The sequence below is a fragment of the Cyprinus carpio genome, chromosome A19 (genome assembly GCF_018340385.1).
Source record: "Cyprinus carpio isolate SPL01 chromosome A19, ASM1834038v1, whole genome shotgun sequence".
Lineage (NCBI taxonomy): Eukaryota > Metazoa > Chordata > Actinopteri > Cypriniformes > Cyprinidae > Cyprinus > Cyprinus carpio.
The window spans coordinates 20,669,090-20,686,496 of NC_056590.1; the positions used below are offsets into that span (position 1 = coordinate 20,669,090).

Below are 17,407 nucleotides of genomic sequence, written 5' to 3' on the forward strand. Positions count from 1 at the left end.
GAGGCAGTAATTAAAGCTAAAGGAGCCCCTACCAAGTATTGAGCACATGTACAGTAAATAAACATACTTTGCAGAAGGTCAACAATTCACTAAAAAAAATTTTTTATTGGTTTTATGAAGTATTCTAAATTGTTCAGATAGTGAATTGGTGGGTTTTTGTTAAATGTGAGCCCAAATCATCACAATTAAAAGAACCAAAGACTTAAACTACTTCAGTCTATTTGCATTGAATTTATTTAATACACAAGTTTCACAATTTGAGTTGAATTACTGAAATAAATGAACTTTTCCACAACATTCTAATTTTTTGAGATGCACCTGTAGACAGCGAGGTAAATATGTACAGTGCATCCGGAAAGTATTCACAGCGCTTCACTTTTTCCACATTTTGTTATGTTACACCCTTATTCCAAAATGGATTACATTCATTACTTTCCGCAAAATTTTACAAACAACACCTCATAATGACAATGTGAAAGAAGTTGGTTTGAAATCTTTGCAAATTTATTAACAATAAAAGAAATAAGGAAAATCACATGTACAGTAAACGCAGCCTTTGCCATGACACTCAAAATTGAGCTCAGGTGCAGGTGTAAAGTATTTAATTTTAATTATCATTTAAACTTTTGTGTTATTTGAGATCACATTTAAAGTTTAAATGTTTTAAATGTAGGCTACTAAATTGCAACTTCATTACAAATGTGTAATCACAAATTATTTAAATACATACCATATAAGTTTCATTAGAAAATGTCTAAATATCTGTCAGTATATTTGACATCACACTTTTTCTTAGACAGTAAAGATGTAGCCTAAATGAATAAAGATGTAGGCTACTTAAGCCCTATTTAATTAGGTTAAAATGCACTCTTAAGTTTATAGCATGCAATTAAGTGTCTGAAAACATTACATTCCGTTGGCACTTAAGTATAACCAATGGTCGAATTGTAAAAGAAATTCGGGGGGGGGGGTCAATTTCTTTGTGTGTGTGTGGGGGGGGGGGGTAATTTAACAATAAATACTGCTAATTAAACAATATTTTGCTGAATGTGTCTTTGTGTTGGCACCTTGGCTGGTTTAGGACCATCATGGATAAATAAAGATGACAATAAAACCGCCCGTAGGTGGCAGCAAATCCTTGTTTTTTATAAATGATTTATTGAATCATTCAAATCAAAGATTAGTTCAAAACTGTTGATTCAGTTAGAAAAATAAATAGACCGTTGAATCAATAGGTGCGTTCGACTTCACGCAGCACTGCGCAGACCGATCGCAATCTGTCTTACATTTACATTTAGTCATTTAGGAGACGCTTTTATCCAAATCGACTTACAAATGTGGACAATGGAAGGAATCAAAATCAACAAAAGAGCAATGATATACAAGTGTTATAACTATAACAAGTCTCAGTTAGCTTAACACAGTACACGTAGCAAGGGCTTTTAAATTATATAATAAATAAAAAGAAAACAAATAGAATAGAAAAAGAAAAGAGCAAGCTAGTGTTAGAGGTCTTTTTTGCTTTTGTTAATTGTATAATAAATGAAAAAAAAAAAAAACCAGACAGAATACAAAAAGATTAGAAAGCTAGTTAGATCGCAAGCTTCTAGAGGGCACATAAGTCTGAAGTAATGAATTTAGGTAAAGGGGTGCAGAGCCAGTAGTGGTTTTATAGGCAAACATCAATGCCTTGAATTTTATGCGAGCAGCTATTGGTAGCCAGTGCAAATTGATAAACAGAGGTGTGATGTGTATTCTTTTCAGCTCATTAAAAATTAATCTTGCTGCCGCGTTCTGGATTAATTGTAAAGTTTTGATAGAACTGGCTGGAAGACCTGCCAAGAGAGCATTGCAATAGTCCAGCCTGGACAGAACAAGAGCTTGAAAAAGGAGTTGTGCAGCATGTTCCAAAAGAAAGGGCCTGATCTTCTTGATGTTGAATAAAGCAAATCTGCAGGACCAGACAGTTTTAGCAATGTGGTCTGAGAAAGTCAACTGATCATCCATCATAACTCCAATGTTACTGGCTGTTTTTGAAGGAGTTATGGTTGATGTGCCTAACTTGATGGTGAAATTGTGATGAAACGATGGGTTTGCTGGAACCACAAACAGTTCAGTCTTGGCAAGGTTGAGTTGAAGGTGATGGTCCTTCATCCAGCAAGAAATGTCTGTTAGACAAGCTGAGATGCGAGCAGCTACCATTGGATCATCAGGATGGAATGAGAGGTAGAGTTGAGTGTCATCAGCATAGCAGTGGTATGAAAAGCCATGTTTCTGAATGACAGAACCTAATGATACCATGTAGACAGAGAAGAGAAGTGGTCCAAGAACTGAGCCCTGAGGCACCCCAGTAGTTAGATGTTGTGCCTTGGACACCTCACCTCTCCAAGATAGGTTGAAGGACCTATCTGAGAGGTAAGACTCAAACCACTGGAGTGCGGTTCCTGGGATGCCCTTTCCCAGTAGAGTTGACAGGAGGATCTGGTGGTTAACCGTGTCAAAAGCAGCGGACAGATCAAGCAAGGTAAGTATTGAAGATTTGGATTCCGCTCTTGCCAGTCTTAGGGCTTCAACAACTGAGAGCAAGGCAGTCTCAGCTGAATGTCCACTTCTGAAGCCAGATTGGTTGCTGTCAAGAAGGTTGTTCTGTGTGAGAACGGCAGAGACTTGGTTGAACACAGCTCATTCAAGTGTTTTTGCAATGAAAGGAAGAAGGGAAACTGGAAAACTGTCTTGAAGCAGTGCATGCCGGTTAGAAATTTTGTCCGACTTAAGACTGTGCCAGCGCCACATGACTGTCATGTGTGGCATCAAAGTACCACAAGAGCATTTCGAGAGCAGCCAGCTGACTCAGCCGCAGCAGTTTCTCCAGAGCGGCTGCAAGAGCACTGATGACCACACATCTGTTTCACGATTGGCCAGATTCACCACATGACAACGATCATGTGTGTTTAGGATTTATTCTAACCTTTTCAATTCCAACAATGGCCACAAATCTGTGTTTTTAGAACGGTAAAAGGTTTTTTTTTTTTTTTATTTTTTTTTTACTGTAGTCGCACTGTTGTATTGAGTCACGTTTATCATACAACACTGAAAAAGCATATATACCTCTACTCGGCATTTGAATAATATATGATTATGTTGAACTTTATTCTTGAAAAGAAGGCACTGTATTAAACAGTATATAAAAAGTTTTCTGTTGTTCATGAAAATGTTTCTGAAACGTCTTTGTATTTGACAAATATTGCATTTAATTCACTTTATCTGTGATAAAGTATGCAAACACCGCGTGAGTGTCACTAACAGGAGCAGAAAGTGTCCGGCTTGACGTGTCTGTTTTCAACTCCGCCCCTGACTGCAAGCGGCTACTCTCATTAACCGCCATCTGTAGCCGTGCTTCAAGTCGAATCCACCTACTGGCTCACATGGTTCGTTCAAAAACAGATTCATTCAAGGAATGAAACACGGCATTGCTCTTCACTGTTGTATAAAATTATTAGCATATTTATGTGCTGATATTCAGAAAAGTACATTGCTTGTGCAATGAATATAAAAGCATAAAAAATCATACATTAGTATTTTTTCTTTCATTGCTTGAATTATAAGGGCATTCTAACTGCATTCTAATGGGCTTCATCGCACAGTGAATGCTTCTGGACTCTCAAGATGTGTTTGTTTTTGTTTGTTTGTTTGTTGCAAAGTCACTGACATACTCTACTATCGTCTCTCAGTCCCTCAGTCACATACAGCACAATGACATTATGTCAGGGGAATATCTTTAAAATGCTAATCAAGGAAAAATCATATCTTCTGTTGTCTTCCTTTTAAAGAACTTCAAAAGCTGCGCTTGAAAAATTTTGCATGAAAAAGTACAAAAACTTGCTTCCGCTTGTGCGCAGCTTGTTGCAGAAACGAGTTCTGATTGGCCAATCACCGTTATTTTATTTGTGAATTATCATATGTAGAGAATTTTAATAAGTAGATGTAATTTGCACGATACATTTTACATAGTACACAACATTATTAATCTAAAGGGGATGGTTAGGGGGGATGGTTTTTGTCAAAAAAAAATTCCCCCAGGGGGATGCCATCCCCCCTCAATTTGAGCCCCAACTGCATTTACCCATTGTAGTTTGCCACTGTTCATCTTCGACACAAAGTATCGCGTGAGAACATGAGTGCCACTAGAGCGCGCTAGTACAGTTTATAGATTAAATGTTACAACGGCTTGCCATACTAGTAACCCTGCGGACTTTGGGCGGAGGCTTGTGAGCACGTCAGTCCTCCCATTTCTTTGCTCCTCTCGCGCAACCAGCGGCCATTTTACACAGCAGCCAGCCTCGAGAGTGCAGGTTACCAGCTCATCTATAGTTTTTGAATATAGTGCGTTATTTCACTTTATCTACTACTCTCGAAATATTTTTACGGTTTTTCTAGTCTGCCTGTGTGAAAATGTCTCGTAACCGTGGAGGATTCCAGCACCGAGGCCGCGGAGGAATCGGGATGCGCGGTGGCATGGGAAACCCTAACTTTCGAAATCAAAACCAGCATCCTTATCAAAACCGAGGACCCCAAATGGGTGGCGGGTTTAAGCCGAATCTGGGAAACCAACCCAACCAGGCCTCTGCGCCACAGAAGCCCCAGGAACCCAGTCAGAACAAGCCAGTGGTCCAGTCACCTCCGGCGCAAGGCCCAGGTCTGGCCCAGCAGAGCAGCAACAAAGGCCCGTCGACACAGCAGACCGCCAGCCCTGCTCAGCCGAAGATCCCATCTCCGCCGCCACAGAATAACGTGAAGACTCCGGACCTCGGGTCCCCGCAGAACCAGGCCAGAAAGAACCAACCCAAAGTTGGGGTGGGAAATGGCCAAAAACCGCCTGTTCCCGTGAAGAAAGAAGCGGAGCAGACACCACCACCACCACCACAGCAACAACAACAGATTATCAAGAGCGCCGACCACTCTCAGCCTCAGGTAAAATAACTTAATACAGTAGTGTTGTTTTTCGTAAGAAAGCGAGGTATTCGAATAAGTTACATTTATAAACATCACTTTTAGCACGCGTTTGTTCGGTAGTACAGGGTTACTGAGACACATCCGCCATTTTGTAGACGCTTAAACAAAGGTTGCGCTCCATACTGGTCCGCCTGGCGTCTCTGTCCGTATAAAGATACAGTAAAACGTGACAGATTATAAGGGGTTTTTTTTTTTTTACGTTAAGAACGTCTTTTATCTCATTTTGCTAATATTCCGGTGTTTTTTGTGCCCAAGTTGTTCGATAAAAGTAGGTCATGTTTGGGTTTAGTTCGTTCGCACTACGAATGTTTCCAAAGTGATTAGCCATTTGTCGCTTTAATGTAGCCGCACGATAGGGTTGCCTTAAGATTTATGTATTTGTGTTGTAAATGTCTGATTTTAGGAATTGAAGGCAACGCTGTCTTTGCTGCGCAAGCCCGGGGAGAAAACCTACACTCAACGTTGCCGTCTGTTCATCGGGAATTTACCAAACGACATCACTGAACCTGAATTCAGAAAATTGTTTGCAAAGTATGGGGAGCCCAGTGAGATTTTCATCAATCAAAGCAAAGTACTATGTAAAATAGCATGTAAATACACGTAATTTAGTTAAAGAGTATTATTTAATATGTATTTAAATTTATACACACACATTATCAATAGATGCATACATTTATTTATATTATATATTTACGTTTTTAGGAATCCCGTGCCCTGGCAGAGCTCGCAAAAGCTGAACTGGATGATATTCCGATGAAAGGCAGACCACTAAGAGTTCGTTTTGCCACTCATTCTGCTGCACTTTCTGTGCGCAACTTGTCTCCTTTTGTGTCCAATGAACTGCTGGAAGAAGCCTTCTCTCAGTTTGGAATGGTGGAGAGGGCTGTAGTTATCGTAGATGACCGTGGCCGCTCAACAGGGAAGGGCATTGTTGAGTTTTCTTCCAAGCCAGCTGCACGGAAGGCCATTGATCGGATCAGTGACGGAGTGTTCCTTCTCACATCGTAAGATGAAATTCTCCTAATTTGTACAGTTTGGCAGAAGAGCTATTTTTGGGAGAAGATTTATAGAATTTTGCTTTGCATAACCATTTTATTTTTTGTTTTCTAGGTCTCCTCGTCCAATTGTGGTTGAATTGTTAGAGCAGTACGATGATGAGGATGGTTTGCCAGAGAAACTTGCACAGAAGAACCCAAGTTATCAGAAGTAAGTTCCAAATGCTCACATAAATTTGCAATCTGTGACTAGAATCGAAGTCTCTTGGGATTAGCAATCAAGTTTAAATTATTAGGTGGTTATACAATTTACAGACTTATGATGTAGCCTAAATGAAGGTGGTGTGACAAGCATTTAAGTGGGGTCATTTGGCAGCTGTAACAGATATTATTCACCACATGCCTAGTTTTGTAGGTTCAGCACAGTTTTTTTTTTTTTTCATATTAATCATTTTATTTTCCCTCCTCATGGTTTATTGGTCATAATGATAGACATAATTGTTAACGGCTTTGGTTTGACCTCAGGGAGCGAGAGCAGCCTCCTCGGTTTGCCCGTCCTGGAACCTTTGAGTTTGAATACTCCCAGCGATGGAAGTCCCTTGATGAGATGGAGAAACAACAGAGGCAGCAAGTGGAGAAAAACATTTGTGAAGCCCGTGAGAAGCTAGAAGGAGAGATGGAAGATGCCTATCATGAGCATCAAGCAAACATGCTCAGACAGGGTGAGTGATGTGTCTGCTGAGTTAGTGTATTTATGTATGGCCTTTTTGCTACTTTAAAAAAAAATTAAATTAAGATTATGGGATGAATAATAGATTTGGGTGACCATTTTGTTTCAAAAGACCTTCTTAGACGTCAGGAGGAACTTCGTCGCATGGAAGAGATGCACAGTCAGGAGATGCAGAAACGTAAAGAGATGCAGCTCAGGTATGTTTGATGTAATGTTTGTGGTTCTGGAAACCCTCGCTGTAATAGTAGTCAACCGATTGGTTGTTCTCAACCTCAGGCAAGAAGAAGAACGCCGTAGGAGAGAGGAGGACATGATGCGGCAGAGAGAAATTGAAGAACAGATGAGGCGCAAACGTGAGGAGTCTTACAGAATGGGCGGCTTTATGGATAATGTAAGTAATGCATTTAGAAAGCTCTTAGCGTTTAAATACAGTGTTGGTTAAATCCGTTCAAGTAAAATTGTTTTTGTTTCTGTACAGAGAGACAGGGAGATGAGAGGGAATCCTAGTGGAGGCCTGGGATTGGCTGGTAAGACATCTTATTTTTTCTTGGTGGTTCAGTGTCTAGAAATTCAGTATTTCCACACTTATATGGAAAAATTCTATAAACTTTGCTGAAAAAAACTGTGTACAATCTACTATATGCCTTCTGATCATTGATTTATAGTTCATCAATGTTTTCCACATGATTTTGTGAGACTAGTGGGTGGATCTTAGTCCCTCTAGTGGGGTCCGGTGGCATTTCCCCCCAAGTGAATTTTGTACATTTTACAAGATTTTAAAATAAAGAGCTCCAACCCATGTTCAAACTAAAAGAAAAAAACTGGTAAATTGACTTAAAAATTACTTGAAATTTAAACACTACTCAACAATCCAAATAAATATAAATATACTAATAAAAAAATACACTCAAAATTATAAACAACCCCTGCAAAGTATTTAGAATATAATAATAATCAGGGGTTCGAGCATGTAGCAGAGTATATCTCCGATTTCATTTCAGCCATTAATTTTTTTCTGCCATTTTGAATTTTCTGAAAAATCTACTTTTTTGAACTCCTGATAGGCTGTTTGTCCGATTCACTCAAAACTTGATATACATCCTCTAGAGACCTTCCTGGCAAAAAGTTATCAAAAGAATGTCGATCGGTGATTCACTCTTGTGACAGGATGCCAAAATGTTTGAAGTAGGCAGGGCCATTTTCACTTAAATGGTTATAACTTTTGAACGAAATTAGATATTTTCACCAAACTTGTCATACTCGTACAAGTTCATTCTGTGGTCATACCAAAAAAAACCTGAAGATTTACCACTTGGTGGCGCTATAATACGAAAAACCACAAAAACAGCTGTAACTGCATAACTGTTAGTCCAAATGACTTGTAAATTTGCATGCACTCTCTTTGTCCAAGTTACCTTAATGATTTATGATGACATTCGTGTGTCTCGAAAAACATGGCTGCCATCGGCCTATAAATTGAGTCTCTCTTAGACCAGGTTAACAGAGGCTGATGGGGATGAAACTCGGTGGGCCTATTTGAATCATGGCCCTAGAGGTCTGTGCGAAGTTTGAAAGAAAACGGCCACTGAGTAGCACGATCATGTTTTAGACCCTATATATCACGCAAAGTATCACACATACACACAATATTCATATCATATGTTAGATCTACTCATTGTGAACAACTTTGCATTAGAGCTGTGCAATTAATCGCATGCGATTGTCATGCGCATCTCATCAGTAAAGCCGGTTCCGTGATTAGTAGTAAATCTCCATCATCTGCTTTCAGATGGAGCGGCATTTAATACACAGAGCCGTAGATCACTGACAAGCTACACAATATCGAGTTCATTATCGCAGGCGATTCTGTCTGATCTCATTTAAAATGTTATTTAAATATTTGAGATTATTAAAAAAAAAACTGCTTTTGTGAACTAGTCCTGGGTTTTAAACTCAAAATCAATAAAATCAGTGCAGTCAACCCTCTACATTGAGTAAATCACTCGCAAATGCGACTAAATCATACTCTGGGCAATTAAATGACGTCTATCATTAGCCATTGGCTAATAAATTCTTAGATTTTACTCACAAGTGTGTGGGTTGGAGGCTAGTTATAAGTTTAGCACAGATATATTTTTACTTGCTGAACACTGACTGAGTGCTTCACTGTTTCACTCTCCAAGCGATCTGTACTATTTCACTTCATCTCAATGGATGCTCAGCGCACCTGTATTTGACGCACCCTAAAGTAGTGTGAAGGTGCACGACTCGCCGTAGCTTTGCTGATAGCACAGTTTCTCACACATTCAATGAAAATTTACTGGCCATAAATATTTTTTCCCAGGTCATGAAACTGTTTTTGCAAAAACAGGTAGTTCCTATAACTACACATTTAATATTTAAAAAAGAAATTTGAGCCAACCACTGCATTTTAATCATGATAAACAAAGATACTGCACACATATTGAAATATGATTGTATCATTTCAACATTTGAAGCAAAAACAGAATAGTGTGACTTTAGCTTTGTGAAATTATACTAAAACATACTTACACAAAACAAAAACAGCAGACCGGCTGAATGAAAATGCAAAATTCGTTCTCTGACAGCAGGTGGCACTTATGGAACAGCAGCGCTACAGCGTTTCTCTGGTTACTGCTGTACACAAAGCAGCGCTGCAATTATGTACTAGTTTAATGTGCATTATATGAAGGTAAGAGGGGGAAAAAATGCCATCGAAACATTTCTGAAGACCGTCAGTTCCCTTCAGAAATACATTTATATAAACCCCCACCCCAATATTTATATTTTTCTTTCAATAACCAGTGGTGTGTCGCTACAGTATTACAAACGCATCTCGTTACAAAGCTAGTGAAATACTGTAATCATTTGCCCATCGATTGTTTTCACATGACATCACACCCTTACAAGAATGCCCACATGGAGGGCAAAACAAGGCTTTCCTCAACTGACCGCCAGTTATTTTTAGGAGGATTGCATTTAGTAGTAATGTAGTAAGACATTGATATTTAAAGGCCAAATTCGGTATACACCTAATTGATGATACATACTTTATACAGGCAAGCAGATGAAACCAGAATATAAACACAATGCACAAAGATCAATATTAAAAGTTTTCACATAGAACACCATTATAAAGAAGACACTCAACCATTGCGCACATGGTGCTCATATTCCGAGCTCATTTGTTTGCCTGCATAAAGCATGCATCATCAATAAGGTGTGTACTAATTTCATCTTTTAATATCACTGTTTTAAAGGCATTTTAAGTGTTTTCACATTAAACGTTTTAGAATGTACCGCTGCTTTTAGTGATTGAAATATTGCAACAGGTGGCCAAAACTTGCATTTTGTTCACATATCTTTGTTTTATTCTTTTGAGAGATGATCTAAATACGTTTGGATTGGAACAGATAGAAAATTGATGGTCTTTGATAGAAAACAGTCTCGATACTGTGCTTCGGTTTTAGTTTGTTTGACAGATTCTTACCTGAAGCAATGCCGCAAAACACAATGTTAAAGAACTTTTATGTAGTAATATGAAGAATAAATGTATTTTAATTGTATGAAACTGACCGATTATGATTATGACAGATTAGACTGGCAGGCCGCCACAGTCTGGTTAATGAATGGGAAACACTGGTGCATGCTTTTTATAGCAAGTAAAAAAAGATCCGAAAAGGTTGAAAACCCCTGCTAAAGGCCATTAAAAGCCTGATTTATCAAATATACCACAGAACCATAAATTCTTTTTTTATTTTTATTTTACAGGGTTATTTTAATGATACTAATGTATGCATTTTTTTTAAACAGATATGGCATTTGGGTCACCCAGCCAAAAGTTCCCAATGGCAGGAATGAATTTTGAAGGACACCAGGGAATGGGGGGACAAGCATCAGGGGGCATGGTGCCCAACGAAATGGTAATGTATTCCTGAGTTGAAATCGAGAGTGAATGTGGTGCGTGTGTGTGTGTTTTGTATGCCTGATAATCTTTGCATTGAGCTGTTGTGGTTCATAGGAACCAAGGCCATTTTGTGTTTGAAGGTTTAGTGTGGAAGTTAGGTGTGAATGGATTATTTCTAGACCTGTCAGTGGGCAGTGTGTTTTGATCCCTGTTGTGATTCGATTATATTGTCTCCATCTAGTGGCAGTCATTGTCAGCGCTCAAGCTCAGCTGCCCTCACTTTCCTTCTCTTGTTACTTTGGATGTCTGTCTGTACTAAAGCCCAATAATTTTTATACAACTGTTTGATTACAAATACATACTTGTAAGTCCTGTCTAGACAGGCATGTTTGCGCTCTGTTTGATGTGTAGTCTTTATAGTAGCAATGTGCCATCTTTTCAAACACAAAGCCTGGTGATACAATACCCTATGACATGCTGTGCTTGTTTTGTGGTGAAATACTTTTGTAAGGTTTTTTTTTATTTATTGTTGCGAATCCATGACAAAGTCAAGTCAGTGCTGCGATGGTACACAAGTGGAAATGCTGTTTCCATGCTTTGAGCTCTTTTTTTGTAGTGTCGACAGACTGTGGGCATTTAGTGCAGATAGACTTAAAAGCAACTTAATCACAAAATGAATGTGACATAAAGTTACAGTGACTGAAAATGATGTGGCTGAGCTTTCGAGGAGCTGGTTGGAGATGTGTTGGTTGGCAAACATACTTACATTTTGTTGATATTGAATGGTGAGAGTGGGGTTGGGTTTGACCCATATTTACTGTAATGAAAAGAGATGGGGAGTTTTCCTTGAACATGGCACACATTTCTCTAATCACCAAGAAATAATTCAATGTGTCTTATCTAGTGTGCATTTAGATATTGCTGTTTTAATTTAAGAGTTTAAGCATTTGTCTCAAAATTACTACAGCAGTTTGCATTAACGACTTAGCTACACTGTGACTTGTCGTTTAAGCCTTTTAAGTCCATACATAGTGAATTTGTACTACGTTTACCTGTCCTGAGACCTTGCTGGGAAGGGTTGCAGCAAAGTAATTCAGCAGCAAGGCCAGTGCCTTTACAGATTGTTGCATTGTTGAATTTGTTGAATCAGTATTTTTTTTTTAATAGCTGAACCTTTTATAGGGCCCTATGAAATCAGTGTTATTTTTTTCCCAAAATTGTTTTATTTTTTTCTAAATTCCTTTTTTCTTTTTTTTTTTTTTTTAATTTTTAATAGTTTAATTTTTCTGGATTCAGTTTTTTTTTATTTTTTTTTTTTTATCTGGACTCCATTTTAATGGTTAAATTAAATTTTATTAATCAAAAAGCTTGTTTAGTTAAAATCATGAAACACAATTTCACATGATTTTCTTAAGTTTAACAAAAATTACATGTTTAGGGCCCTATGAAATTTTTTCGCACAATATGTTTATCAAATTCTGTTTTTTAGCATGTCTAAATATTTGAATGCATAGGCCTACTTATTCTTAAAATGGCGTTATGAAATGTTTTTCCCCCCTCAGAAATTCTGTGTTGTGTATCTAAATTTTTCTGGTCATCAAATGAAGGCATATAACATTTAATTTCTTTTATCTTTTAATTATTGAAAATTAAGCAAACTTTATTTTTGGCAAACAAAGGAGATTTACAATTAAAATTAAAACATGGAAGAAATGTTTTAATTTTAATTAAAAAAAGAATATATGTTTCATTCTAGTAGTAGTAGTCTATGTACAATCTCCTGAACAAAAGTAATATTTCTGGTACGGATGTCTTCAAATTAAACCAGATTTTTATTTTGACGGGTTGCCGTGAATACCTTTACAGTTCTGTTTGTATATGATATGACGCCAAATTAAATTGTAAAATGCTCATGAAGTGACTCTCAGAACAGTTCTGGAGATGTTCATGTATTTGTCCTCATTTAGAGAGACGACAGATGCTGAAATCACTGTGAGTGTCACGCGTATGTATGTAGTAAACGAAATCACACAGAACATGCAAGATTCATATTTAAATAGTATTTTTGCAGCTTAATATTTACAGGTACTAGTCCATATAGTGGTTTGAATTAAGTGTAATAACCTATTTTTGATTAATTCATTCAAAATTTGACATTCCGTGACCTTTCGCATTATTCAGTAAATTCCATTTTTATGACTGTTTTCCGTGATTCCATCCACGTTTTCTGCATCACGGAAATCATAGGGCCCTACTTTTGATGCATTAGTTACAGGCAGTGTTATTAGGAATATGGGAATTGGCCTTTCCTTCCAATAGGCTTTAAGTATCAATAATATATCTCCAACTTTCAGAGGGCTTTTAATGAGTAGAATGTGTAAGAGAAACCTTTTATATGGACATTGTCTCATTTTGTTGTAAATGTAAAACCTAATATTGGTATAATGTCAACAAGTTTATTATGATTTTATTAATACAATACTATTAGCAAAGCAAATAGGCTTGATTTTGTATTGAAATTGTATGAATTGTTTTATGATGGCAAGTATTTTGTCTTAAGTAAACATTTAGTCGTTTATCTGATTGTTAAAAGTAGATCTCTCATTTTTAACTCTTAAAGTCAACATGAAATCAAAATATACCCCTTCTACTTCCTTCAATACACGTTAGTGTTTTTAATTGTGCATGTTATTCTTATTTTTTTATTTAAATTTTATTTTTGTAATATTTATCAAATGTTATTACTTGCTCCAAGTAAAGTAATAGTCTTCGTTGGCACCACAGCCACCTACATATTGTCACATGAGTGCTGGTTGTGTTTTAGGTGGGAAATAGTCCACCACTCACCTTCAAATCTGACTTTGCCATGCAATTTTTTTCCCTTGTTGACTGTTTCGCTAAAATGTTGCTTTACAGAGAGAAAAAAAAGGGGGGTTGCAAGTGCTGTTTCATGTTGACTTTAAGTGGTCAACCTGTTTTGCTGAAAGAATTGGACTCAAGCTGATATAATTGTAGTTAGTTTAGGAAATTCTTAATGTGCGGTTGCAGTGTTTAATTTAAACTTAAACAGCCAGATGCTTTGAAAGTTTTTCAGTTCACTGCATCACTTTTTTTTTCTCTTGTCAGTCTAGATGGGCTAATCTTGAATAGTTTGAAATTAGATGTAAATTAGTAAAATGCTGCTTGCATTTTTACTGCAAACTTAGGTGTTGTCACATTTGCAGATATTCCATTTCATACAGTTAACCAGCATCACTACTGCATGTGCTGACAAGTACCAGATAAACGCTGTTTATGACGAACTGAACTGACAAATTTAACATGGTTAACACCTCAAATATAGAACCATTTGATGGCTAAATAGTTCTAAAATCACCAAATCTCTTTGAATGAAAAAGTGACCATTTATCACATTTTCAAATGTAATATACATGTATAATATTTAAGTAAAACCCTTCATAAATACTTAATTTAAGGATTTTAGGAAACAGAATAGCGTAATTCGGTAACCCTTTACAATAAGGTTCCATTAGTTAATGTATTAACTAACATGAACAATACATGTTTTACAGTATTTATTCATCTTTGTTAATGAAAATAGTTGTTTATTGTTAGTTCATGTTAATTCACATCACGGTGCATTAACTAATGTTAACAAGCACAACTTTTGATTTTAATAATGCATTAGTAAATGTTGAAATTAACATTTAAGATTAATAAATGCTGTAGAATTATTGTTCATTCTTAGTTCGTTAACTAAAGTAGTTAACTAATGTTAACTAATTGACCTTACTGTAAAGTGTTACCCTTTAATTCTTAAAGCTAATTTGTGTTCATAATGTAGGGGTTGATAGATGCCCATATGGCTCAGATGATTTTTGTATCCAAGTACAAACCTCTCTGCCATAATAATAAGTTCGGGGCATCCAACGCGTTTCTGCTTCAAAATCCCCGTGCAATTGGGGCTAGTACTCGTTTTCTGCAGTACTTATCATATCAGCGCTATTGGAATGCAATGTAATGGGATTTGACTAATGAATACATTACCCTCTCTTCCTTTTCCTATGTCACCTGTGGCACCTGTGGATCTGCGTGTTGGAACGGTTTCGCCGATTGTTTTCCTTGGATCCCAATTTTATAATACTTTGCTCAAAATACTCTTGGAACTCATGGAACTTGTTACCCCTTTGTTGCTTTTCTCCCCTACCCATGGACATAAACTCCATAATTTCTACAAAACTTAATACCCAACTGATATATAACTGAAAATGGTCCATGTAGCGCAATGAGCGTTTCCTGCAAGGTGGCCCAGGGGGTCCAAGGGGCATGGGTGGTGGAAACCCAGGATTTGGCAGGGTCCGTGAGGAATATGAAGGATCTGCCAAGAAGCCACGCTTCTGATCTGGCACTTTAAACTCAAAGTTTGTATGTGGAAATCCAGAGGCTCGGTTCTGGTGTCCCAATTGATGTATTTAAGTTTAAAGAATTTTCTTGCAGTTTTAGCCTGAAAACTCATCCCTTTTGTGGCAAGATTTTTTTCATCCTATTTTTATTTTGTGTTCTTAATAGGTTTAATAATAAAACCATTGAAGTTAGCACTGGCTTAGTGCTACAAACATGTAATCCCCTTTCTTACTAGTCTTTATCTTGTCATGTTACTTGTGTTATACTGGTAAATATTGTAAGTTGTTCTGATCTTACTATGGCTGTGTTCTGTGCCATTCACTTTTCAAATACTACATGTACATTTTCAATAAAGAGTGCAGTTGGTTTTCCAAAACCCCAATCAGGTGTTCTTGGCACAATGATTACATTTGTGAAGTGTCAGGCATCTTACACCAGACACATATATAAGACCTTGGCATTTATTGCATTTTTTTCATCTTAAAAGTTGTTGCGTATGGACCCCTTTATATTAAAATTTAAAGGGGTGGTTGATCACGTTTTTTGGAAGACTTTGTGTTCATGGGGTGCAGTGTAACGTTTTCATGCTTTGTTTTTAAAACTGCATTTTCATTTTTCTTTAACTGTTGAGTTCCTGGTTCTATGAGGCCCCTCCCTCAGAAATACACAGTGGGCTTAGATTGGTTAGCTGGCCCAATGTGTTGTGATTCGCTAATCACGTTGTCCAGAAACATCACGTCCCCTTACCATTATGGGTAGTTGCATGTTCCCGGGGGCAGGGTTTATGTAAACATCGAGTTAGTGATGTCACCAACCCGGGAAGAAGCAAACCATTCATACATTGTATTTAACCTAAAACAAACAAAACACACCAAACTTTGGATTGAACTTTGAGCATCGTAAACCTTGCAGACATTGTTTTTGCTCTAACAGCAACATTACACACTAACTAAAGTTAAAAAATTTAAATCATAATCAGCCACCCCTTTAATGCTCATATTTATCATTGACATTGAACAACTTGGCTATTAAGATTAGTATGGTTCGATGGTCCTATATCAGTTTTCTTCTTTTGATTTGGGAATATAGCATAACAGTTTAACTTGGGTTTTTTTAAAATTTGACTTTGGTTTACAAATTACCCCCATTTCACTCATACCAGTGTTTCCCCACACATAGACTTTACTTGGGCAAGCCGCCCAGGTATATTTGGAGAAATTTTTTTTTATCCACCCGAAATAATTAAACACTCCGATCGATTACCTAGTGAAAAATCTCCCCTTGCCCTACACGTTTTGTATCTGCTTGTTCTGTATGTGAGAACGGTTTACTTCCATTGACATTCCCACATGCGCTGCAGAGATGCAGTGGATATTTCACAGACAAACACAGGGCTTGATAGTGCAGGAGCTTTAGTCACATTTGCAACTAAAAATAGATGTGCAAACTGGAAAATATATTTAGGAGCACGTGCAAATAAAGCAAAATCCCTCCGGGTGAATTTTCTTGAATTTAATGTCAAAGTCTTCTATACTAGGATGGTAAAACAAACATCTTAATGATCATTTTAAGATGACTTATATTTTGGGGATGGAAAAACATAAATCGCGATGCAGCCTATTGATTACTAAACTTCAAAAGGCTATGAGTTAATAAAAAAATAAAATAAAAACTAGCACTGCACGTTGCAGTGTCAAAAGGCGGCGCTGTTGCATGTTCTACAGGCTCGCGCAACAGTGCTTCAGACTGCTTCAAGGTGATTCTCAATCAATGAATAGCTCACATTTATGCCAAGCGATTGCTTATGAGCTTGAGTAGATGAATTATGACTGTCTACTTTGACCTTTTATATGTTTTAGACGGTTGTAAGAATGCATATTTTTCTCTTCTCTGAAGGATGAGTCCACAATAGTATAGACCTTTCAAAATAAGTGTATTCTGGTGTATTTCTGACTTTTTTATTATATAAAGTCACAAGTTGTTTTGTTTTCCTGGGCATAATTGGTATTTTTTGGTACACAATTCATTGTATTTAATTTCCATTTAATTCATAGTAAACTATTGTAGTTTCTGGCTGGAATGCTTCCCCACAGGAAGAAGGTCAAAAGAACATTATTTGACCCACATTCAATATATAGATTTTACTAGTATCAGTAAAATCTGTGTCCCATTCACTGAGAGAGACACTATATGAGAAAGCAAGGAGAACCCTACCATTTAAATGCTGTAATTTTGCATAATTTACAATGCATAGTAATGCATAATGAGTATGCAATTAAGTGTAATAGTAGCCTATGTAATTAAAATGAATTTCAATAAATAAAAAATATTGTCAAA

At 37.1% G+C, this 17,407-nt stretch overlaps 1 protein-coding gene across 1 annotated transcript; it reads left to right on the top strand.

The window, feature by feature from the left end:
* Positions 1 to 4,286: 4,286 nt before the first annotated feature.
* Positions 4,287 to 15,452, top strand: LOC109051057 (splicing factor, proline- and glutamine-rich-like). Its single transcript, XM_042776951.1, is given in 10 exon segments — positions 4,287 to 4,971; positions 5,417 to 5,584; positions 5,677 to 6,017; positions 6,124 to 6,219; positions 6,534 to 6,730; positions 6,851 to 6,935; positions 7,015 to 7,129; positions 7,217 to 7,265; positions 10,573 to 10,682; positions 14,948 to 15,452. Coding segments are annotated over 10 exon segments (1,800 nt in total). The 5' UTR covers positions 4,287 to 4,452; the 3' UTR covers positions 15,068 to 15,452.
* Positions 15,453 to 17,407: the final 1,955 nt, after the last annotated feature.